This window comes from Petaurus breviceps, unplaced genomic scaffold (assembly GCF_028583685.1).
Source record: "Petaurus breviceps papuanus isolate PSGF00001 unplaced genomic scaffold, PetGlider_PUasm1.0 186, whole genome shotgun sequence".
Lineage (NCBI taxonomy): Eukaryota > Metazoa > Chordata > Mammalia > Diprotodontia > Petauridae > Petaurus > Petaurus breviceps.
The window spans coordinates 39,791,409-39,817,752 of record NW_027185798.1 but is presented as its reverse complement, the minus strand read 5'-3'; the positions used below and the strand labels follow the sequence as shown (position 1 = coordinate 39,817,752).

The 26,344-nt window shown below is 40.0% G+C and overlaps 1 protein-coding gene across 5 annotated transcripts in view; it reads left to right on the top strand.

Moving 5' to 3' along the window:
* SLC22A15 (solute carrier family 22 member 15) overlaps positions 1-26,344 on the top strand; it is a 90,400-nt gene that overhangs the window by 3,966 nt on the left and 60,090 nt on the right. For 2 of the 5 annotated variants that reach the window (XR_011168720.1, XM_069090266.1), the window contains exons 2-3: positions 18,706-18,918; positions 26,058-26,190. Coding sequence is in view for 4 of the 5 variants with exons in the window: in XM_069090266.1 (XP_068946367.1) it covers positions 18,706-18,918; positions 26,058-26,190 (346 nt within the window). In the remaining variant the exon portion in view is untranslated. Of the gene's footprint in view, positions 1-16,592; positions 16,687-17,598; positions 17,705-18,705; positions 18,919-26,057; positions 26,191-26,344 lie in introns of all 5 variants that reach the window. The other 3 variants (XM_069090269.1, XM_069090267.1, XM_069090268.1) reach the window with 3 other exon arrangements.

Below are 26,344 nucleotides of genomic sequence, written 5' to 3'. Positions count from 1 at the left end.
AGATTTGCCATGGCTTTCCTTCCAAGGAGTAAGCATCTTTTAATTTCATGGCTTCAGTCACTGTCTGTAGTGATCTTTGAACCCAAGAATATAAAATCTGAGACTGCTAATAGCATCATATACTTTTAAAAAGTGTAGGGAAAGAAGCTACCATTTTGGACAGTGCTGTATTTTTACATGCAAATTGCTGCTTTGGGAACTACCTAGGAGCTGTGGTGTCAAATTCAAATAGAAACCAGGATCAGTAAAGTGTACTCAAGGATCTCTGCAGAGGAAGGGGACAGAGCAGAGCATATTGACTTAGAAAAAACACGTGTTAATGTTATCTATGTTCTATTGTATTTTATTTGATTAGTTAAATATCTTACAGTTACATTTTAAGCTGGTTCCTGTGGCATTTCGGGTATGTTGGGGATGGCAACGGTGGGTTTGAGACCTCTGATTGAGAGGATTTACCTTGATATGGCTAGAACTAACCTCTCCACCCTCAGTTTTCTCATCTGTAAAATTGGTTGGACCTCAGGTGCACCCCTTCTCTCTCTCTCTCTATAATTCTATGACCTTTTCTAGCTCTCAGTTTATGAACCTATTCACATGCAAGTGGTCCCCTTTCCCTCTGTATTCAATATCTATATTTTTAAAAAAACATGCTATGTACCTAAAATTAAACTAGCTCAGTTTTTGTTTATAGACAAAACTAATATTTGATTCAAGTCAGGATATTTTTATTAAGAGCCCTTTTTTATACAGAGCTTAGTGCTATGTTTAGATGACAGAGCTCTTTCCCCCATGGATCTTACTAGGGAATATGACTGTCATGCAAGAGATAACAGCAAAACAATACTATAGAGTCAGTGTATTATACAGTTACAAAGTGCTATGTAACTTTTGTGGGGGAAAGTTATTAACTAGAGCAGAGGTATCAAATTCATTGGCTGGATGGAGCAAAGGTGCAAAGCTTCCAAGTGCGGCCTGATCCAGATTAAAATGTAATTGGGAAATGTTGAACAAAGTTAATAAAAATGTAACACAATACAGATGATGTTCATTTGTGGTTTTCTAAGTCAATATGGGGCTCAGTGGCATCTGCTGCTATTTGAATTTGACATCACTGAGGAATCAGGGAAGGCTTCTTGGAAAAGTTTTTACATTGGGCTTTGAGGGTAGGAATTCATCAGGAAAAAAGGGTGGGAGGAGAGACATTCCAGGCATAGGAAAAAGCATGAGGAAAGATAGATAGATGATAGATAGATAGATAGATAGATAGATAGATAGATAGATAGATAGATAGATAGATAGATAGACAGACAGACAGATAGATAGACAGATTGATATAGATATATTTATATACATATTTATAATGTGTCAAATCACAGGGCATGCTTGAGGACCAGAGAGTAGTGGAGTAAGGCTACCTATGGAGATGATGCCCAAGAGAGGCACAGGGTACTTCACTGGATGTTTTTAAAAAAAGCAAAACGGACAAACTTAGCTGTCTTATAATTACTGAATTGGATAAGAGTTGATTCTAATGTTTAACAGGTGAGTCATTTTGTTTACTTTTCATTTTTTGCCTCTATTTCCTGGTAGGGATTTTGAGTTGAAATGCTAGTCAGTCATTTAGCATTTATTAAGTGCCAACTGTCTGACAGGCACTGTTCACACACAGAGAGGCAGGAAAATATCAAGTAGTCTAGTCTAGGCAAAGAAGTCTTCACCTTCTCTGTATTGTGAATGTGAAGGAAAATGGAAGTCAGGACATATACTCCTTTGTTTTAAATTCCATTAGGTAATGGAATATTACTGTCCCCTAAGAAATGATTGATCATGAAGAACACAGACACATGAAAAGACTTATCTGAACTGATGCCAGAAGTCAGGGATAAGTAACATCAACAAACAGTGTTGACTCGTTGCCATTTCATATGGAGAAGAGAGGTTTGCCAAGGGTGTGTGTGCTTTGCAAGCATTTTTGGTTTCTGGGTCCCTCTGGCAGAGCCACAGAACTCAGCAAGACTCATACGTGATTTTCTTGGCCTCTACAAAGCCTCCAGAATTAATGAGAAACATCCCTGCTCTAGGCGAGAAACCACCCAGGTCAGAAGATTGTAGATCTATAGCCAAAAGAGACAGCTGAATCCCTAGGATTGTGAAACAACTTACATGAGACTTCCCTCCACACTGCAAGCTCTCGTGGGCCTCATTCTCCAAGCTTTTTTGTTTTTCTCCCCCTTTGGAGCACTTAAATGCTTGTCAGAGGAAAATACAAGGAAGTATGTGGTTAGTTGTGTGGCATTGGCCTGTCATTTTTGATATCTAAAGCCTCACAAGTAATAAGTATCAGGGTGGGATTTGAACCCAGCTCCTCTGACTCGAGAGGCATTGCTTCTGCTGTATCATACTTCAGTGTTGTCTGAGTTTTTATTAATCTTGTTTGTTTTCTTGTGACTATAGTCTAGTAATAGAAAGCCCAATCATCAGTGGCAACTTGTTTTCTTTCTTTTGATGGGTTTTAAAGGAAGGACAGACTATTGTCAATCTGGAGAATATTGGACTTGGAGTGAGAGCACCCAGGGTCAGATTTTGTTTGTTTGTTTTTGTCTTTTTGGAGGGGGGAAGGCAAGGGCCAGGCATTTGGGGTTAAGTGACTTGCCCAAGGTCACACAGTTAGTAATTGTCAAGTGTCTGAGTCTGGATTTGAACTCAGGTCCTCCTGACTCCTGGACCGGTGCTGTATTCACTGTGGCACCTACCTACCCACCAAGGTCACATTTTGGGTCTGCCACTTACTATTTTTGTGACTTTCACAGTTTACTTAGCTTGGCCTCAGTTTACTCAACTGTAAAATGAGAGGGGCAGGGAGATTGGACTAGATAAATCCTAACTATGTGACCCTATGGTGATCTCTTTCTAGAAGATCTGTTTGTAGGTGCCAAGCTGGTGGGGAAAAAAGAGAGGAAGTCTTCTCTTGACAAGAACACCAATAGCAGAGTTGGGATTTTGTGAAATTTTCATATCCAAAGTCAGGAACAAGGCTCCACCACCCCTGCAAACTGGGAATGAAGTCATAGTAACTTTGTGGTAATAGATATTGACAGGATTCAGAATTGAAAGGAACCTTAGAAATCTCCAGTCTCCTTATTTTACAGCTGAGAAAACTGCCGCTTATTAAGGTAGAACCATTTGACCCTGCCCAGCATTCAAGGTAGTCCAGCATTCAAGTCATATTTCTGTAGTGCCCAGAAGTTTACAAAATGCTTTCCTCCTAACAAATCTGTGAGGTAGGTAAGATAGATGTTATATTCACTATTTTGTGAATAAAGAAAGGGTAAAATGCTTGTTAACTGATTAAAATGACTTACTCATGTTGCTACTGAGTGTGTTTCAGGGGCCGCTTACAGTCCTATTTCTTATCCCCAGAGATGGGGAGGTCACCTAATCTTTTCTTAACTCATATAACTGTTTTTCCAGATCTCTGTGAATGTGGACCAAATTAAAGATGAAGACTGTGGATGAGCATGCATGAGGTGAACTTACCTTGCCCTAGCTATGCCATTGTGTAGCCAAGATTCATTAAAATCTTGGTCCTGCTGATTAATTTGGGGTCATGCTGTGCTTGGCACCCTCCATGAGTAATTTAGAAAATGTTATTAACTGTATTGGTAAATAAAGTAAAAAATGATGGATAATGCAATCCACCAAAGTTTGGAAAAATAGAATAACCATGTACATTAATATTGCCCTCTCCTTGCCTCTTGTATCCAATTACTTTTATTTAATTTTCATGATTTGTGTTGTTTTGCATGAAATATTTAGGTATGTTTGAAGACTGGGGATATGATCAATAGTAATGGGTATTCCCTTAACCAGATGTAAGTCGTGGTAAGAACAACCAAAGAAATTTTTTTTTGCTTTTTTTTTTTGTAGGGGGGAAGGCAGAGCAATTGAGGTTAAATGACTTGCCCAAGGTCACACAGCTAGTAAGTGTTAAGTGTCTGAGAATATATTTAAACTCAAGTCTTCCTGACTCCAGGCCTGGTGCTCCATTCATCTGCACCACCTAGATGCCCTGAAAATACACTTTTAAAAAATAATTTTTATTTGTCTTTTGTGTTTATATTGCTTGAATTTCTTTCTATATCCCCCTCCCACTTACATCACAAAAAAATTCTACAAATGATTAATACGCTGAAGAAAATGTAACAATGTGTGCAATAGGTAGAAACAGGAGCTCTGCAAGGCTCCAGCTCCCACCCCCTCCAATTCATGTAAAAGGTGACTCTGAACAAACTTTGGAGCTACAGAACCCACAAAATGACACAGAGAAGCTAACCCCCGCTAAGGACAGCCTGGCAGGCTGGCAGGAATTGGCCAGCGCAGTACATTGGAAGCCAGAGGTTTTAGCCTCGGGATGGGCTGCCCAGCCTCTGGCTGGAGGGACTTCAGATCACCAGCAGCTGTGGCGGTTTCCAGAATTATCAACCCATAGATGCTAAGGACAAAGTGAGAGGTCAGTGCAGTGTGGACTTTGGGATCTAGTAGTTGGGAGTGTGGTTGGCCTTTGTACCAGGGTGAGAAGCCACTGAGGCACCCTGGCACAGCCACTGTCACGTGGCCACTTCAGCTCCTGGCCTGCAGATTGTAGGGGGACAAAGCGACCAGTGTGAGGGGTAATCGCTCTTGCTTTAACCTGCTTGGATCTGGATTGCAGTCTAGGGTGGAGGTCCTGGGGTTCATGACTAGCTTGCCAGAGCATGTGGAGGCTTCAGAGAGGGCACCCAACTAATACCTTTGGTAGCTGAGAAAACCCAGCATTTGGGACGAAGCTCCCTGTCTGGTGGCAAGGTCCTACTGTGGCAAAAAGCCCAAGGGTCAAGTGATTGAGTGGCAACATGAGCATGCAAAGGAAGCAAACCAAGCAGAGCAATCCAACTTTACACTCCTATTTGGGGGACAAAAGGGACCAAATCATGGAACAGGAGGAAAACAGTGAAGTCAGAACTCCTGTACCAAAAGCTTCCAAGAAAAATATGAGCTGGTTACAGGCCATAGAGGAGCTTAAGAAGGATTTTGAAAATCAAATAAGAGAAGTGCAGGAAAAACTGGGAAGAGAAATGAGAATGATGCAAGAAAATTATGAAATGAGAGTCAACAACCTGATTGAAGAAAATAACACCTTAAAAAATAGACTTACTCAAATGGCTAAAGAGGCTCAAAAAGGCAATGAGAAGAATGCCTTAAAAAGCTGAATTTGCCAGATGGAAAAAGAATCTCAAAAGCTCACTAAAGATAATCATTCCTTCAGAATTAGATTGGAGCAAATGGAAGCTAGTAACTTTACGAGAAATCAAGATACTATCAAAGAGATCCAAACAAATGAAAAAGTAGAAGGCAATGTGAAATATCTCATTGGGAAAGCCACTGACCTAGAAAATAGATCCAGGAGAGATAATTTAAAAATTATTGGACTTCCTGGAAGCCATGATAAAAAAAAAGAACCTAGAAATAATCCTTCAAGAAATTTTCAAGGAAAATTGCCCTGATGTTTTAGAACCAGAGAGCAAAATAGAGGTTGAAAGAATCTACCAATCACCTCCTGAAAAAGATCCCCAAAAGAAAATTCCTAGGAATATTATAGCCAGGTTCCAGATTTCCCAGATCAAGGAGAAAATACTACAAGCAGCCAGGAAGAAATGATTGGAATACTGTGGAAACACAATCAGGATAACACAGGATCTTGCAGCTTCTGTACTGAGGGATCAAAGAGCTTGTTATATGATATTCCGAAGGTTAAAGGAGCTGGGATTAAAACCAAGAATCACCTACGCAGCAAAACTGAGTATCATATTTCATGGGAAAAATATGGTCATGCTGTGGAATAGAAGACTTTCAAGTATTCTTGATGAAAAAACCAGAGTTGAATAGAAAAATTGACAGATACAAGAAGCAAGAGAAGGTAAACAGGAAAAAGAAATCATAAGGAACTTTTCAAAGTTGAACTATTTACATTCTTACATGAAATAACAATCATTGTAATTTATGAAACATTTCTCAGTATGAGAATAATTGAAGGGAACAGAAATGTGTATATATACACACATACAATACACATACATATATAGGAGAGTATATGGGCATATGAATACATATGTGAATGTGTATGTGTAAAGGTATACATAGATAGAGGGCACAGGACCATTTTAAGTGGAAGGGATGATATTTAAAAGGTGAAATTAAGAGGTGAGAGAGGAATATAATGAGAAGAGATGGAGAGAGACAGAATGTGGTAAACTATCTCATTTGGAAGAGGTGAGGGAAAAATGTTTACAATGGAGGGGAAGCATAGGAAGGCAAAAGGGAATGGGTCAACCTTATTCTCATTGAATTTGGCTTAGAGAGGGAATGACAAACACACTAAATAGGGTATCTCACCCTCCAGGAGAGTAGGGGGTAAGGGGATGAGAGGGGGGATGATGGAAGGGAGGGCAGGTTCAGGGGGAGGGAAGTTGGAAGCACTCACTTTTGAAAAGGGACAGGATCAAAGTAGAGAATAGAACAAGTGGGAAGTGGGATAGGAGGGAGGGAAATATAGTCAGTCTTCCACAATATATCTATTATGGAAATGTTTTGCATAACTACACATGTACAAGCTATATTGAATTGCTTATTTTCCCAGTAAGGGTGGGTGACAAAGGAGAAAAGGAATGAATCTGGAATTCAAAGTTTTAAAATCAAATGTTTAAAATATATATACATATATGTGTGTGTGTGTGTGTGTATATACTATTATAAATATTATTTTACATGTAACTGGGAAATAAGATATATAGGCACTGGGTCATAGAGATCCACTGTGCCCTACTGGAAAGTTGAAGGGGGTATAGGAGAAGATATTGGAGAGAGCAGATTGGAGGAGGGGATATCCAGTGGGATTGCTGTTTTTGGGGTGGTGAGTGGGGGAAAAACAGGGAGAAAATTTGTAACTCAAAATCTTGCAGAAATGAATGATGTAAACTAGAAGTTAATTAAGCATTTGATAAAAAAAATCAATGTATGCAGTGTTTCACATCCATAGCCCCCCACTTCACCCCTTCCCTCCCCCTCCACCCACACACACCTACACAACTCTGCAAATGAATGGGGGAAGTGTCATATTTGTCTTATTTTTTTTTATAGTTTTGCATCATTAATTTTCAAACCAACAAGCATTTCTTAAGTGAACGGAGCTATGCTTTCCAGCATTTTAGGATGGCTGTTCTTTCCATTTACATTGCTATAGTCATGTGTTTTCTGGATTCTGTTTTCTTCATTTTACATCAGTTCATCAGTAAATTTTTCCATGCTTCTCTGAATTCATCATATTCTTTTCTTATGGCATAGTACAATTTTATTACACTCACCACAATTTGTTTAGTCATCCAATCGATGAGGATCAGTTTGTTTCCACTTTTTTACCACCACAAAAATGGATGCTATAAATATTTCTCTATATATAGAACCATTTTTCTTATCAATGAACTCCTTGGATAGATGCCTAGGAATCTTTGGGTCAGAGGGCATGGAAATATTCATCATTTTATTAATATAATTACAAATTGCTTGCCAGAATGGTATACTAATTCACAGCTCCAGCAACAATGAAATAGTATGCCTATCTTTCAGTAACCTTTCCGATATTGATTATTCTCATCTTTTGTTATCTTTATCAATTTGCTGGGTGTTAGGGGAAACCTCAGGGTTGCTGTGATTTGCATTTCTCCTGTAATTCATAATTTGGAGGATTCTTTCATATAGTTGTCAGTAGTTTGCAATTTTCTTTTGAGAACGGATTATTCATATCCTTTGCCCACTTATTTACTGTGGACACTGGCTTTTGTATTATATATGTGTTAGCTGTCTATATATCTTAGATAGCTAACCTTTATCTGAGAAATTTGATATAAAACTTTTCCCATGTACTATTTTTTAATGCATCTGTAAAACTAACATGGAAAATGTCCTAGTAGCAGCAATATGCTTTATTTCTTCTTTTTTCCTGAACCAACCAGATTTGTTATTATATTGGCATGGGGAAGAAATTCCCTTTGGCAATGCGGATCAGCACCTGTTCTACACTAATACAAATATACCCTTAAGAGTGTTGCCTGGGGTGCTGAAACATGAAGGGATTTGCCCAAGGTCACATAGTCAGCACTGTAAGTGGCAAGACCTGAAGGTAGTAACTTCTGACTCTAAATTCTGCTTTCTAACTACTTCCCAGTGTTGCCTTTAATTTTTTAAAGAAGTTTTTTTTTTCTTATTTAAAATTTCCTTTGGATTTAAAATGTTATCATTTCAGATCCCTCATGGGTAGAAATACCTGTTAGCATGTAATACATGGATGGTGTTCTTTCTCCTTTCTTATATTTGAATTTGTTTGAATTTCACATACAATTATATATATATATAATGTTATATAATTATATATGTGTATATATGTATAATATATGTATATGTATTTAGTATGTATGTGTATATATATATATATATTTAGTTCAGAAGAGAGGAGAGATCAGAGAATCTGGCTTCTTCATTTTCCAGGTAATTAAACTGAAGTCCAAAAGATGAAATGGCTTGATTAGAGTCTCATAGTTATCGAAGCAGAGCCAGGAACCTAGAACCAAGCCTCTTAACTTCCAGCCTAGTGTTTCCTTTATAACATTAGACTGCGGCCTCTAGCAACTCTGTTGTTCACAGCAAGTTTTTAATACCAGGCCATCTCCCCATCTCACCTCTCTTACCTATTCAGTATGCTTTGTTCAGGCTGCCATCTTGCTAGCACTGGGGAAAAGTCTAATATGTTTCAAGGTATCTTAATTAAAACCTAATTAGGAGGCGCTATTGCAAAAAACAAAAACAAAGGGGCAGCCAGATAGCACAGCAAGTAAGAGCACTGGCTCCAGAATCAGGATGACCTGGGATCGAATCCAGGCTCAGACACTTAGCACCACACCCAGAAACACCTGGCCATGTAACCTTGAGCAAGTTACTTAACCCCGGTTTCTTTAAAAACAAAAACAACACTATACAGTGCATTTTAAAGCCCAGAATTTGCCAAATTACTTGCTATTTTTTGATTGTCTATTCTGTTTCTTTTCTTCCTTACTTTTGATAATGACATAGTTGCCTATGAAATGGCATTTTAAATGGTGGGTGGGGAACTTAGCTCTGTTTATTATCTAGTCTTTTTTCATTTACCTTTTCCTATGGTTGGCTGTCAGATGGGCAAGAATCAGAAGGGTCACATGTGGCCAAAATTCTGATGCCAGTGGGTACTTTGAGAGCCTTTGGGTGCCCTAACCTGTACTAATAGCCCTCGTTGTAATGGATTTGATTTTAGGGCAGGGTTAGGTAACCTCCTAAAGACCCCTAATACTATTTATTTCACTGCAGATGTCATAGCAATAGAATAATCATGGCTCTGCTACTTATAACCAGAATGACCTCTAGCAAGTCTGTTGGGCTTATTCTTTGGGCTCTAGTTTCATCATCTGTAGAATGAGGGAATTGAACTAGATGACCCCTAATATTCTTTCCTTCACTTTAAAACTCTAATGCTAGGGTAGATCATTGAAGTCTTAACAATCCCCATAGTATACCTGGGTTTGGATCTTTTTTTTCCTCTCTCTTCCAACCCCTCACTCTCCTAGGACTTCCCTCTACCTCTCTCCTAGGATCTACCTCTTCCACAGTGGTTTGGAAAGATCTGGAATATCAATTGGTGTAGAGCACAGCCCGATAAACTTCAGGATATACCTTTTTCTGTGTCCAAAGGTCAAATAGCCTTTTCCCTAGATAGCTGGTTCTACAGAGTTAAAAAGTAACTGTCATTCATTTCCTGGGGATATCAAAGTAGACTGTAAGTTCATTCAGAACAGAGACCAACTTTTCTTTTTCTTGGTATCTTCAGTGTTTGTAGCAAAGTACCTGGCATGTGGTAGGCTGTTAATGAATGTTAGTTGACTGACTGAAATTGAACCCCACAGACTTAGGGAGAGAGGGAACCACTTAATAAAATACTCTTTTGGGCACAAGATCTTCCAGTCTCCTTTCACAAGAACACAGGATCATGGATTTACAGTTCAAAAGGACCTCAGAGGACATACAGCCTAATCCTTTGGATTAGGCTGTTGTCTTTCATTCTTGAAGGGGACCAACATGATATCTCTATGTTGGAGTCAATGTACAGGGTGTCTGACTTTGACTGAAAGAACCAATATGAGCTCTGAAGGCTCTACCACAGATCGGGCACAAATAGTCCATATGGGCATTTGGTGTGGGGATGGTTCTAAATTTGCACATCCCACATTTCTTTTCAGCTGCTGCAATTTTGCTTCACTTGTAGAGCATAGCACCTTTTCTGATGTGGGCACGCCATGCTGGGCAGTCCTGTGTCAATGTCTCCCAGGCCTCACAATCAATTCCAAAATTCTTCAGAGAGAATCTGAGAGTATCCTTGCATCTCTTCTTCTGACCAACATGTGAACGCTTGCCATGTGTGAGTTCTCTGTAAAAGTTTCAGAGACCATATAGTCCACTCCTTTTGGTTAACAGATAAAGGAAAACACCAGTGGCTAATTGACTTGACTGAGATGAAGGATTCCTGTTCTAGTTTCCCATATTACACCTCCTGGGCAAACCCCTTTCCCCAGCACACTCCTCACTAGAACTTACTTGTCCTTGAGCCCCTTCCTTCTACTTTCTCTTCCTCCCCCCTCCCTGCCTTCTGTTGATTTTCAGCAGATTAAGTTAAAGTTAGCTAACATTTAGATTGCACCTCTGACTTATGAGATTGTAGTTAAGATCTGAATGTGCTAAACATGTAGAAACTGCTTTGTAATCGCATCTCTCCCCCAAATTACCAGTGACCTCTTAATGGTCAGATCCTCTGACCTTTTTTCACACCTCATCTTTCCTGAGGGATCTGCAACATTTGACACTATTGGGACCTTCTCCTGGTTCTTCTCATAGCTGTCTGACTTCACCACAATCTCCTTTGTTGCATCACCATACATCTCCCTCTGACTGTGGGCATTCCCCTCCCCACTCTCCCACCTGGCCCCTGCCTCTGCCCTAGGTGTCTCTCTTTGCCTCTCTCTGTCTCTGTCTTTCTGTCTTTGTCTTTGTCTCTCTCTGTCTCTGTCTCTCTATCTCTCTCTTTCTGTCTCTCTCTTCCTCCTCCTCCTCATCGCTCTCTTCCTCTCTTCCCTCTCCTTCTTTCTCTCTCTCATATACACACATCATCAGATGCCTTTGGACATCTCAAGCCGGATTTCCCATAGACATCTCAAACACATGTCCAAAACAGAACTCATTATCTTTCTCTTACAGTCCCCACTTCTGTACTTCCCTGTTCCTGTCAGAAGGGCTAGTCTTCTTCCAATCACCAATTCACAACCTCAAAGTCATCGTCCTGTCTTCAGTCTCCCGCACCTTCTCATTCCCAATCAGTCACTAAGTCCTGTCAGTTCTGTTTCTATCCATTGAATATTCTCTCAGATCTTCTTTTTCTCCATTCACAGGCCTGCTAGCCTGCTAAGGTCAGTCTTTTAAGACATCTTGCCTGGGTCTATTGCAATCACCTTTTAATTGGTGTCATTGCCTCACATTCCCTCTCTAACCTACACACATCCTACACACAGCTGCCAGAGTGATAGCCTAAGGCACAGGTATAACCTTGACATTCTCCCTTTCAATAAATTCCAGTAGCTTCCTCTTACCAATAGGATCAAATATAAATTTAACTGATAGATGCTTCCAATCCAGTCCAATTCAATAAACATTTAATAACCACCTACTCTGTTCCAGGTGCTGTGCTAAGTGCTAGGAATACAACTAATAAAAAGAAAGACAGACCCTGCCCTCAAGGAGCTTACAATGTAACCCGTTTACATTTAAAGTGCTTTACTTTGAGCTCCAACCTAGATTTCCAACCTATTAATATTGGTCTTTCACCTTCTTGGGCTCCACCAAACTAGTTTTGTTCGTTGTTACAGTATACAATACAATACAATTTACTTCCTCTCTCCTTTCATTTGCAACAATGTGTTTTTCCCCTTGCTTAGAATGCATTCCTATTCCATCCTGTCTTTCTAAAATTTGTGGTTTCTGTAGGATACCCTGAGTCAAAGGTTATGGAAAAATGAGTAACTTTTCTTTAATGATTCCAAAAAGTTTCCCCAAATAATCGAACCATTTCACAGTTGCACTATCAGTAAAAGGAAAAGCCTGTCTTCTCACACCCTTTCCACATAGAATTTTCACATTTTACTCTATTAATTTAATGTTGTGAGAGAGTACCCTGGATTGCTTCAAGATTGCTTCAAGTTGTACATTTCTCTGTTTATTAGTGATTGCACAATTTTAAATTACAGTTAATAATTTGCATTTCTTTTTTTTAACTCTTTGTAACCTTTGACCAGTTGTCTATCCTGTCTTTCCTCCTTCCTTCCTTCCTTTCTTCCTTCATTCCTCAAAGACCAAACCTTAAACCCATTTCATTCTGGAGCTCATAGATTGGACCACAATAGGTCTCTGCCCAAGCACCACTTAATGTCTATATTTTGGACTCTCCTGACTCAGCATGAATGTCAATAGTAACTGTTTCTCTTTGGACTAACACTCCTGAGGGTCTTCCCTTCCCAGTTTGACTTTTTTTTTAAATGAGGTCATGCCTTGACTTACTTTTTTCTTTTTCTTTTTGGAGGGAGGAAGGCAGGGCAGTTGGGGTTAAGTGACTTGCCCAAGGTCACACAGCTAGTGATACATGTCTGAGGCTGGATATGAAATCAGGTCCTCCTGACTCCAGGGTTGGTGTTCTATTCACAGTGCCACCTAGCTGCTCTGCCCCCCTTAACTCACTTCTTAAAGAGGCCTATTCATTGAATGGGACTCACTCAAAGTGAGAACCTGAAAAGGCCTTAGCCTAAAAGGGCCAGGGTCTCCCAATGCATCCTGGGTCACCTCTAGTCATCCTGATGAATATTTGGTCACTGGACCCAGATGGCTCTGGAGGAGAAAGTGAGGCTGGTGACCTTGCACAGCCCTTCCTCACTCAAATCAAAGTTAGTTGCAAGTCATGTCTTCATTTCCCTGATGCCATGGTTCTTTTCAGGAACAAAGGACAAACACAAAGCAACAATCTCATGCAACCTCCTCCATGAGGTCTTTCCTGATTTCTTCCAGCTAGTAAAATTCTACCAAAAATTTTGTTATGTTTACTTTGCCTATGCTGATTTTGTGTCTTCCTCTATGTGTCCATATTTTCAGTGACAGAATGTAAGCTCCTCAAGGGAAGGCATTGTTTAATTTTTGTCTTTGCATTTTCAGTGCCTGTCATATAGTAGATATTTAATAAATATTTGTTGACTGATTGATTTTATATGATCTTGCTGTACTTGTAATTTCTGATTCTTGTACATCTCACTGAAATGGATTCTTCCCATTTTGTAGCTTCTTATAGGTTCCTGCATCAGGATGGAGGGAAGTCTGGACTAGACTCATTTTCTTTTTCCTTTGTAGTAAATTAATTGCCATAGAGTGACCTATATCAGCTTTTCATTCCTCTAGATTTACTGCTAAATATGAAAATACTACTTGCCATGGTTTACATTGGCCTTATGTTATTCTACTTATCATGTCATGACTTTTTTTCTGTAGGGCAGTTTTATTCTCTTAATATGACAAACAACTCTTCCTTTGTCTTAAAAAAAAATCTTCTCCACTTAACAGTCATATCATTGCCATATAAAATAGACATTTTATCCTTTAGATAGCAGAACACAGTAAATTTCAGACACAATCAGATTTTTATCAAGTGAACAATCCGATCAAAAAGTCATATTGTACAAGCTACATGAATTTCCATTTCATTAGCTTTATGAAAAAGTATGTCTTTTCTTAGAGCCAAGTGAACTCAAACATTGTCCAGAGTTTGGCATTACTAGACTAATAGTTCATGTGTTCTGGCTAAGCTTTTAAAAAATGGATAAAAATAGCTGATATGCCTGATTATGGAATGTGTTTAGAGCACGGATCCATAAGCCCTATTTTTAAATCCTGGCCCTGCTTCTGGTATCACTTTTTTGTATCTCTCTTTTCTTTTCTTTTTCTAAAAATTTATTTATTTATTTTTAGTTTACCATATTCAGTTCCATGAGATTTTTAGTTCCAAATTTTCTCCCCATCCTTCCCTTCTCCTTTCCCCAAGACTGCATGCAATCTGATAAAGGCTCTGCTTATATATTCACATTAAACATATTTTCACATTAGTCATGTTGCAAAGAAAAATCATAATCAATGGAATGAACTATAAGAAAGAAGAAACAAAACCAGAAAAGCAAAAACAAAAAAGGAGAGAGCAAATAGTATGCTTCAATCTGCATTCAGACTCCATAATTCTTTTTCTCTATGTGGATAGCATTTTCAATCATGAGCTTTTTGGAGTTGTCTTAGAACCTTGCATTGCTGAGAAGAGCCAAGTGTATCAAAGTTAGTCACTGGATAATGTGGCTATAACTGCTCCTGTTTCTGCTCCCCTCACTCGGCATCAGTTCATATAAGTCTTTCCAGGGTTTTTCTGAAGTCCATCTCCTCATCATTTCTTATAGTGCAATAGTATTCCATTACATTCATATACTACAACTTGTTCAGCCATTCCCCAGTTGATGGGCATCCCCTCAATTTCCAGTTCTTTGTCACCACAAAAAGAGCTGCTATAAATATTTATGTACCTGTGGGTTTCTTTTCCCATTGTATAATCTCCTTGGGATACAGCCCTAGAAATGGAATTGCAGGGCCAAATGATGTGCACATATGTATCTCTCTTTTCAACATTAAAATTAGGATAATATTTACTGTGCAGAAATTCCATTGTAATTCTTTATAAAGCAAGGATTCTTAACCTAGGTCTGCTAGATAGATTTCAGGGGGTCTGTGACCTTGGACGGGGAAAAAAATCTCATCTTTATTTTAACTAAAAATATTTCCCTACATATTTTTTTCATTTTTGTAGGGGGGAAGGCAGGTCAATTGGGGTTAAATGACTTGCCCGAGGTCACATATCTAGTAAGTGTTAAGTGTCTAAGGCTGTATTTGAACTCAGGTCCTCCTGACTCCAGGGCTAGTGCTCTACTCACTGTGCCAACTAGCCACCCCTATTTCCTTCAGTTATTAAAAAAATATTCTGAAAGGGGGTCCATAGGCTTCATCAATTAATCAGTAAATATTTATTAAGCACTTACCATATGCCAGGCACATAGTAAGTGGCAAAAATATAAACATCCTGTCCTCAAGAAGCTTACAGTCTACTGAGACTCTATGCAAACAGATATATACAAAACAATCTATATCCAGGATAAATAGGAAATATTAAAAGAGGTGCTAGAATTAAGAGTATTTGGGGAAGACTTCTTGTAAAAAGTATCATTTTAGTAGGACTTAAAGGAAGTCAGGGAGATTGATGGTCAGAGCAAAGAAAGGCAGAGGGGAAAGCCAGAGAAAATGCCTGAAGCTGAAAGTTGGAGTGTTTCATAGACATCCAAAGGAATCCATGACGCAGTAAATAGTTAATAACCAAGCACTGGTTTAAAACTTCCATAGGATCACAGGATTTAGAGCTGATAAAGACCTGAAAGATCAGTCTCACCTTCTCATTTTAAACACTGGGAAACTGAGGACCAGAGAGGAGAAGGTGATTTGATTATGGTTACACATTGCAGTATGTAGAAGAAACCGTATTCTTTGAGTCCAAATTAATCCTCTGGGCTGTGCTTCTAACTCTCCCTCTTTTCTCTCCTATGACCCAGAAACTTCTTTACCCTGCAAGTTCATTCCACTCCTGGAATTCTCACGCTAGAAATACCCTCCTCTCCTGAAGCCTCTTCCTCAAGTGAGATGATATTTGTAAAGCACTTAGCAAATGCCTGTCACATAGTAGGTGCCTAATAAATGCCTGTTCTTTCCCTCTTTCTCTTCCTCAGACGGACTAGTTCTTCCCCATTTTGAGGAAGATGCCCAGGGTAGCCACATCTTCATTGCTCCCCAGGTTCCACCTCTGGCTCCCTACCTTTCTCTACCATACCCCTGTGGGTTTTCATCATTCTTTTATGTTCTGTCTTCCACCCATAGAATGTAAGCTGCTTGAGGGTAGGCACTGTCCTGCTGCTCGTATTTGTATTTCCAAGGCTGCACAGGGCCTGGCCCATACACTAAGTGCTTTATCAATGCTTATTACCTTGTTGGGTCTACTGTGTCTCACAGTGTCCAACTGCATCCAAATACAGAGGTCTCAGGGCAGTCTGAGCCTATGTATGCTGAGAGCCCATTGATAGAACCATTGATGGTAGGAATAAAATTGGATGTACACGCCCGGAGAAGTGATTTGAAGAAATGTCTTAGTGATGCAGCAGCAAAACCCCTTTTTCAAGAATGTAGTGAGGTTAACATTGTTATTCACAAAAACTTGTAAATTGCTGCTCTGTATTTTCCTTCTCTGAGCCCACAGAGAAAAGAATCAGTCAATAAGCATTTATTAAGTGCCTATGGTATACTAGGTGCTGTGTTAGGAAAGCTGGGTGGCACAGAAGACAGGACATGGAGCCAGGAAGACGAGTTCAAATCGAGTCTGAGACACCTGTATGACCCTGGGTAAGTCACTTAACCTCTGTCTACCCTAGTTTCCTCATCTATAAAATGAGAATAATAATAGTACCTACCTCTCAGGGTCATTGTGAGGACCAAATAGGATGATAATTATAACGCACAGCACAGCGCATGGCATATAATAGGTCCTATATGAATATCAGCTATTATGGTTGTGGTTGTGGTTGTTGTTGTTGTCGTTGTTGTCATCAAGTGTCAGGGACACAAAGATGAGACCAAATCAGTCCCTTCCTTCAGGGAACTTCTTTGTAAGCCGGAAGATAAATATACTGTATTGGTGTATGCACAAAAGATAGAAGCCAGGTTTTGGAGGGGGGTAGACTAATAGGTAGGAGGATGAGCAAAATCTTCACATCGAAGGTGGCATTGAGTCTGAAAAGAAGGGAAACGAAAGGGAATAAGCAATTATAAAGCACCTACTGTGTGCTGGGTACTGTGATTAATGCTTTACAATTAGTCTCTCATTTGATCCTCACAACTCTACAAATATAGTTGCTGTTATTAACCCCATTTTATAGTTGAGGAAACTGAGGCAAACAGATTAACCGACTTGCCCAGAGCCACATAGCTAGTAAGTGTCTGAGGCTGGATTGGCGCTCAGGTCTTTCTGACTGTCTGCTGCACCTCCTAACTATTTCATTGAATAAGAAATATAGGAGAAGAGAGTACACCTGTAAGTTCATTGGTATAATAAGCTCTTGGAATAGGAAACTCCTTCCATTCATCCAGGTCAGTATAGTCACTGCCACTTCTGGTCTGAGAGAGTTGACTAGGACACTAGGACATCAAGTGATTTACCCAGGGTCAGTACAGGTCACAGAGGTCGTATTTAAACCCACGTTTTCCTGCCTCAAAAGCCAGCCTTCTGTTGATCATGCCACCTTGCTTGTTTTGAAGGAAACTAGAGATTTGTAGAGATGGCGGTGAGGGAAGAGTGCACCCCCAGTCAGGAGGGACACCCAAAGCCAAACTATGAAGCTGGGAGATGCGGAGCATTGTTAAGGTACTGTTAGAAGGCTCATGCAGCTGGACCATGGAGTTTGTGATAGGGAATGATGGGTAAAAAGGCTAGGAGGAAAGCAAATGAGAGCTGAAAATCAGAAGGTCATTCAAGACTTTCTCCCCTAATAAAGAGGAAATAGGTTCTTCCGGCTAAAGTGAAGAGGGAATTGGCAGCAGCAAAAAGTAAGGGTGGAATTTGGCAAAGCTGACATAGGGTTGTTGGAACTAAGGATAAGCTCTAGCAAGTCTGAAAGAATTCAGGAAAGATCTAAGGTAAAAGAAGGAAAGAAAAGAAAAGATCTAAGGTAAATTAAATCTTCCTAAGCCAAGAGGGAAGCAAGGAATAGATTAAGCAGTAATTAATAACAAATGGTTAAAGGTCCAAGAATGTAGATTTACTTAGGTATTTGAATTTCTTTAAATTTTATTCTAAATATTGTATAGCATATTTAAATATAATAATGAATAAATCTCGTAAATGTGTTAGCTGTATTTAACAAAGTTATAGGATTTTTTCTTTTTAAAAATGAACAGGAAAGTGTTCTATTCTCTGGGACTTAAGTTAGCTATTTATATGAGAAACATAACTGTTTGAAACTTGAGACTGTAGCCCAGCTAAGAGTGGCCCCCTAGTGGTATTTTATGGGAATTTGGGGCATCTTACTTTGGGGCCTAGTATCTAAAAAGAAATAATAGCCTTGGAAGAGATAACCTTGCAAATTCAAACTCCTAAACTGACGACCAGTATCATACCTATCCTGCTCACCCTTCCAGCCCTCCATGAAGTTCAAATAAATCAATATTTCCATGAAGTCCTTTGAAAACTATGAAATGCAAAACCCATGAGCTGGTGATGATTTCGTTATAATTATGCAGTATCACTAACTGCACTGGCCAGGAAGACGCATCCAAAGGAGGATTGTAAATTCATGAGAGTGAGATTTTTAAGGTACATGACAAATTTCCATGGGATGTTTTAATTTTGTACCTTTTCATTGCTAGCTTTATGTTGCCACGGAGGCGATCCTCATTGCACTGGTTGGGGCAACGCCTTCCTACCACTGGGACCTGGCAGAGCTTTTGCCTAATCAAAGCCATAGCAACCAGTCAAGGACCGAAGACCAAGCCTTTGGGGAATGGTTCCTGACAGCCAATGGAAGCGAGATGCACAAACATGTTCATTTCACTGGCAGCTTCACCTCCATCGCCTCCGAGGTAAATGATTAGAAAGTAAGGAAGAAACAGAATATTCAGTGTCAACCTGAAAGAGTTCATTCTGAGAAAGACAAACAAAATTAGGTTGTACGTCAACCACTTCGAGAGAAATAAGTGCGTGTGCAAGCTAATTTTGATTGACTGTAATTTACTATTGTTTTGAGCTTTGATTACATTGGGTCACTTAATAAATTGCCTTCTTTGTCCCTAGTCACCTGCTCTTTGAATTTTACCCATCTGAGTTTTAGGTCCAAGGCAAAGGACCATCCTAACCGTTATCAGTAATGAAGCTGTGCTGTTGATATCTGGAGAGTGAGGATAGGGACTGAAAATGGATGGATAATGTTTCTGGGATTGAACGTCTTCTCCCAGTATGAGTCAGCCCCTTCTCAGGCAGGAGGTGCCTAGGGTGCTGAGAAATTCAGTGATTTGCCCTGTCTCAGATAGAGGCCTGTTCACTAGGTCTTCCTATTTTCAAGTCCAGCTCAGTAATCCCAATAGCTACATTGCCTTCTTCAAACTTGTCCATTTCAGTGCAGGAATGGAAGAAGGCTATTGAAAAGCTTGCTCTTTTGTCTTCTCCCTAGAAAGAGAGGGGCAGAAATCCTACAGAAGAAGTTGGCATGAGGGAACACAGAAGTCGCCACCCAGCCTGACAAGTTCTTTTTGTCTCCTTGAATATACTTTGCATATGGAACAGTTTACCCCACATGATAACTACATTTTTAATATGTTCATCATTATAATAGCTTGCATTTATGTGCCAACTTGAGATTTGCAAGTTGGTTTATAAATATTATCTCAGTTGATCCCCCCAAGAATCCAGAGAGGCAGGTGCTGTTATTATCCTCATTTTACAGGTGAGAGAACTGAGGCTTAGAGAAGCTGAGGTCAGGTAGTTAGTAAGTGTCTGAGGCTGGATTTGAACTTGAGTCTACCAGATTCCACTGGGTCCAGCGCTCTATTCACCACTCCCCTAACTGCCACTATTAAATTATACTAATATCTAAGTACATGGCGCATGAGGTTCATGAGACAGACTGGACCTAGGCTGGAGTCAGGAGGACCTGAGTTCAAATCTGGCCTCAGACATTTAACACTTACTAGCCATGTGACCTTGGGTAAGTCACTTAACCCCAATTGCCCTGCCTTCCCTCTCCAAAATGTTAAAAAAAAAAAAAAAGAATGTACCAGGTGTCACAGGTCAAGGACTGGAAGTCTCACTTCAAAAGTGCTTTTGTTGGAGGAGGGAAACACTCAGGTCATGGGCAGTAATCCTCTGCTAACTGAGAGGGAGCACTGTTCAATGGGGGATCACTTTGTGCAAATCCCTTTGTTGTTGAGTCATTTGAGTCCTGTCCAAGTCTTCATGACCCCATGTGGGGTGTTCTTTGCAAATAAAAAGAAAATACTGAAGTGGTTTATCATTTCCTTTTCCAATTCATTTTACAGATGAGAAAATTGAGGCAAACAGGGTTAAGTGACTTGCCCAGGGACACACAACTAGTAAGTGTCTGCAGTCAGTTTTGAACTCAGGTCTTCTAGACTCCAGGCCTGGCAATCTATCCACTGTGCCACCCGTAACCAGGGGTGGGGAACCTATGGCCTTGAGACCGCAGGTGGCCCTCTAGGTCCTCAAGTGCAGCCCTTTGACTGAACCTAAACTTCAAGGCCACACTTGAGGACCTAAAGGGCCACCTGTGGTTTTGAGGCTGCAGGTTCCCCACCCCTGCATCCCTAACCAATCGCTTTAGCTGTTGTGAAAGAGGAGACAGAAAAACTGAGGCAGAGAACAGAGTAGGAGTAATTTGTTCAGCATTTATTGAGTGCCTACATTTTGTGTTATGGAGGGCTGCAAAGAAGTCTCTTGTGTCCCGGGAGTTTATAATCTGATAGGAGGATAACAAGAGAGAAGGGAAAAGAACTCAACACAAACCTAGAAAACTTTCACCCCATGGGGAGCAGTTGAAGCGATCCTCTCTACAGCATCCCCATTGGTCTCATGGGTTCCTCCTGAGCATTTTGCACATTAGAAAGTTTTTCCCTCCAATCTATTATCGATTGGTTTCTTTGTACCTTGAGCCCACTTCTCCTGTTTTGCCCTCTGGGGCCATATGGAATGTTCCTACTCCCTCTCCATTTGAAACAGAGCTATCATATTCCATCTCTTCCAACACCTGTCTTTTTCCTTTGTGTTTCATTGAACCTGTGTCTCAAATGAGAAACTGAGCTCAATTTTTTTTTACTCTCGATTCCCTGTTGACTGTCTCTGTGGTCCCACAGAGCTGCTCAGCTTAATCCCCTAACATATACATTGCAGTGGGGGGGTTTTAAGCCTTCCAGTGTGGCATCATGTAACTGGGGAGGAAGATTTAGCAAGTACATTGGTTATGTGATAGATTTGCTGCATAGGCAAAACTGTGAAATTAGAAGTGACTCTCTTGTCTGATTAGGAGTGAAAAGTACAGGAAAGTTCAGAGGACCAGTGACTAAGCTATCATGAAGCCCCAAGGAATGGGTGTCAGTGTAGACTCTGTAGAAGGTTTCTGGATTTAAACGGGTTCTGCTCAAGAAAGTGGCAGCTAGGTGACACCATAGTTTATAGAATGCTGGGCCTAGAGTCAAGAAGTCTCCTCTTCCTGAGTTCAAAACTGGCCTCAGACACTTACTAGCTGTGTGACCCTGGGCAAGTCACTTAACCCTGTTTCCCTCAGTTTTCTCATCTGTAAAATGAGCTGGAGAAGGAAATGGCAAATCATTTCAGTACCCTTGCCAAGCAAACCCCAAATAGGGGTCCCGGAGAGTCAGACACGATTGAACAATTCATGAAAGTAATGAAAAGTAGTCATCAGAAATCAAAGCCACCCTTCCTTACATTGTGTGCATGACAAATCCTGAAGACATTTTTCTCAAGGAGTGTTTTAGGAAGGGGCAAAGGAAAAAGGGATGCAGATGTGATTAACTTGATACTGTATGCTGGAGAGACTATAAACTGGCAGGCTTGACTATTCTGAAATGAGCTTCTAATAGCCATTGGGGTGAATTTATGTAGCAAATTGCTGTCTGCTGTATTCAAATTATTCCCTGAGCTATGACTCATTCAGAAAGTACCAAGCATCACTGAGACACACAATTATCATGCTTAATTAATGTTTGCAACCAAAAAAGAGTAAGGTTGGATTCTTTAATATCATTGTGGATAATGTGGAACTGAAATGGACTGATTATTATCTTGAGATTAATATATTTTCCCTAAGCCATACCCCAGGGTCAAAAGAGAGAGTATAAAAACTATTTGAAAAATCCACTGCAATAATTGCTTTGGAAGCTCATTTTTTTTAATGCCTTGCTTCCTTATGCCTGTGTTACTGATTGTAATAGCCTGCACACTTCACCCATTAAGTGGTAATTCGGAATGACAACTACACAGAGCTGGAGCAAGTTAGTTAATCACCGTGAAACTGTTCCTGAAATACCCTGTCCAACGACTCCCTCATTGCATAAGGCCCCCGATTGCCCAATTTTCTCCTTTAGCAAGATCCTCCCGTAGCGAGTCAGTTTCCGATATCTTGGCAGGAAGTACAGTATAGGGTAAAGGGGCCACAATTCAGCCAAGATTTCCTGAATTTTTCTCTATCTTTGCAACAGAGCCCATTTCCAATGCACTAGTGAGAAAGGGTCAATAGGGAATAGCCCAGAGTTGTGTTTGTGAGAAGTTATTAGTCATTCCAGCCTAGCACCCTGTAGAGTGAAACAAGCTCTGAGACTGAGTAGGTTGTGTTGTTGTCGAATGTGGTACCAATTTGGATTTCATCACTCATTTCAGAAGCAGTACTTTCAAGGCTATTTATTGCCTTCTAGTTTGAGAAGGCAGGAGGCTGAAAGGCTGAATGGATAAAGACAACAGCCGTGTGTCTTTCCTCGTTTTTTCAATCATGCTGTACACATGTAGCCCCCACTATGAGGACTTCTGTCATCTTTCCGCCTTTAAGATGGCTGAATTGTACTAAGCAACTCCCACTGGGCTTCTCTAACACTCTGGTCTTTTAGAAAAGTCAGTGGTCATGTAGGTGGCCTCATCTCCATTTTCCTGTCTGCCATAATTAGTGAGGCTTTTCAAAGGAAGTCATAATTTGTGGATTACTATTGAAAATTTCCTTAGCCTAGAGATTTTGCCTGAAGTCCAGCAAGCTTATAGACAATTTTTTGAGATTTCTGCTCATTTCAAATGTTAGGCCAAACTAACCAGGAATGTTAGTTTGCTTACAAAAGAAACTAAACAATTTATTATGCATTGAGAAGCTAAATATCAGTGAAGTTGGTATTGTCCAATCCATGGAAATGAAGAGATCATTCACCTACTTTCTGGTGAACCTAAAATTTCACTGCCATTATTCCACCAATTCTTCTAATATATCGAGGATCCCTGATGTCAGCCGCTCCGTGATCTAGTTGGGGGTAAAGTGAGTTTAGTTCAATGAACCAAAAACACAAAAACCCAGTCCTGTTCATCACCTTGGGACCAAACCTCTCTGAAATTACCAAGGCTAATCCTTTGCCAACACATCTACCATACATCCCCAGACTGAATTTCATGCCATTCTGTCTTGGCAGGCCCTTCTACAAATGCCATATCCTAGGACCCACAGATGATACATCCAAATCATACTTCTCTGGAGATGTCTTCGCATCACCATCATGTGATATCAGGCAGCCAGCTGGCACAGTTGATACAGGACAAGATTTAGAGTCAGGAAGTCTTGAGTTCAAATTTTGTCTTAGACACTTACTAGCTCTGTGTCCCTGGACAATTCACTTAACCTCTCAGTCTTGGTTTCTTCAGCTACAACATGGGGATAATAATTCACAAGGTTCTCGTAAAGATCAAATAAGACAATTTATGTAAAGCATTTGACAAACCTCAAAGTGCCATAGGCACAGAGAATTATCCTGGAACTTAGAAGACCTGTTTAGAATCTTAGCTCTGCTGTTTACTGGCCGAATATCTTGGGGTGGGGGGAAAGCTCTTTCATCTCCCAGGCCTGTGTCCCCTTCTTTCAGAATGAGGGAGATGGTGAAGGTTATCCCTAGTCTCTTCCAGTTCTAATTTTATATAAATCTTTGTCTTTTCTACTTTCTAACTCGCTCTCATGCTTTGATGGATTTTAATTCAACAAACATTTATTAAATTTTGTTGTTGTTTACTCATTTCAGTTGTGTCTAATTCTTTATGACTCCATTTGGGGTTTTCTTGGCAAAGATACTGGAGAGGTTTGCCATTTCTTCTCTACTTCATTTTACAGATGAGGAAACTGAGGCAAGCAGGCTTAAGTGACTTTCTCAGGGTCACCCAGTTAGTAAATGTATGAGCCAGATTTGAACTCAGGGAGATGAGTCTTCCTGACTCCAGGTCTGACAGTCTAAACACTATGCTACCTAGCTTCCCTGATTTATTAAACTTCTACAAGAATACATGCAAAGCATGTTGCTGGACACAGAGGCAAAAATGAAAACTTGGGGACACAAGGAGCTGACAATCCAAGAAGGAAGGGCTGCTGTTCCACCTTTAATGAATATACTTGGTTACAATGGGTTTATATCAGATTGTTTTTAAATGATTTTTTGAAATTCCCAACTTAGAACATTAGTTTAGGAGGATTCAATTGGATAGTATTTTAAGTGCATCTTTGATTTACATTATGTGAATGCATATTTCATTTCTAGAAGTTACACTGTATATTTTAAAGATTTGGCCGATACCTTCACTACAACATACCCCCCTCCCCAAGAAGAGTGACTGACATATCCCTAAAGTGCATTGTAACTGGGAATTGCTCCATGTGTAAAGTCTTACTGTTACTGTTGTTAAGCCCACCTTTTACTTGTCTTCTCCCCCTCTAAATTATGGAAAGATTCTGGATGACTCTTATGACCTATAACAATGAGTGATATCCAATGATGAATTAGGCTGCCTCCACGAGGTGGCAACTTCTGTTTCCTGATGGTCCTCAGAGAGAAGCTGGATGGTTCCTTGTCTGGGGTGTCATAGAAAGGGATTCATTCTGCAGGTGGGATCAGACAATCTCTAAGGTCCCTTGGTCTCAGTGAGTTGAGATAGTCCACCAACAATGCAAGTCATGTGGCAGCCCATTCTGAGTGATTCTTGTCCATATTCTCCCCCAAATTTACCTTATTGGATTCATCCGATGGAAGGCCTATATGGAAGAAATGGTAAGTCTCCTACCTCCACCCCTGCAATTTCTTTTTCATTGAGCAATAAAACGTGTAGTTTCCATTAAGGGAATTTGTGAAAGCTATTTCAAGAATGCAGTCCTTTTCTGGTTGGAGATCGCCAGAAGTCTGACTTCCAAGAGTCTGATCTCTAGTAGAATGTCACATAACTTAAAATCTTGTTGACCTCCTTTCTTAATTATAACAGCACAAACTTCAGGGAAAAGTCAGGGCCACACCGATGATCATGGCAGCCTATTTGTTCGTCTGTCTAGAAGGAAGTAAGCACTTTATTAAGTGCCTACTATATGCTGGGCATTGTGCTAAGTGTGATAGTACAAGGCACAGAAGACACAGGGAGAGAATGGTTGCTGAGCTTGAGCCAGATGGATAGAACTCAACTGGGAAAATAGAAGCTTTCAAAAGGAAAGGGTCAGCTTTCTCAACCAATTTGGCTGCCTTCAGGAAGGGTGATGGGAGGAATTCAACTCTCTGCTCACCCCTGAGACTGTCCTTCCCCAATTCTTTGGAAGTAGAGCCTTAGATAATGATGGCTCTCTGAGAACAAAGATTTCTCTCTTCCCTTTTATTTTTTATGGTCTAAAAATAGATGAGAGCTGTAAAAGCCATTAGCTTACTGGAGAAATGGGCCAACTACATTATATGGGGCTGAATGACTATGATATTCTTATAATAGCATTATAAGAAGAACTTTTCATTATTTTGTTGACTAAACCTTGAATAGCATCTGAGATGGACTCATTACACTGCAGTCTAGATAATTGTAGGCCATATATGGGGGAAAACTGGTGTATAAGCTATGATTGTACATGCAGCCTTTTAATGACTGATTCAATGCAACCATCTTTTCCCTTGGCCTAAAGGCCTCTTTTTCCCCCTTCTTTTAGTGGTTCTTAATTGCGAACAAGTCATACAAAGTGACTGTAGCCAGCTCATTTTTCTTCAGCGGTGTGTTTGTGGGAGTGATATCATTTGGCCAACTTTCAGATCGTTTGGGAAGGAAGAAGGTCTATCTAACAGGTAAGTTATTGCAATTCTGATAAAGCCCAAGTTTCACAGAAAGTCCTATATTGCTTTATCATGGTACTGCTTAAAGTTCTTTGAGGATGATTGTTTAGAAAGTTTTTGTATTGATTGTATCTGACAGGCAAACTACAAATAGATCTGGTTTTTG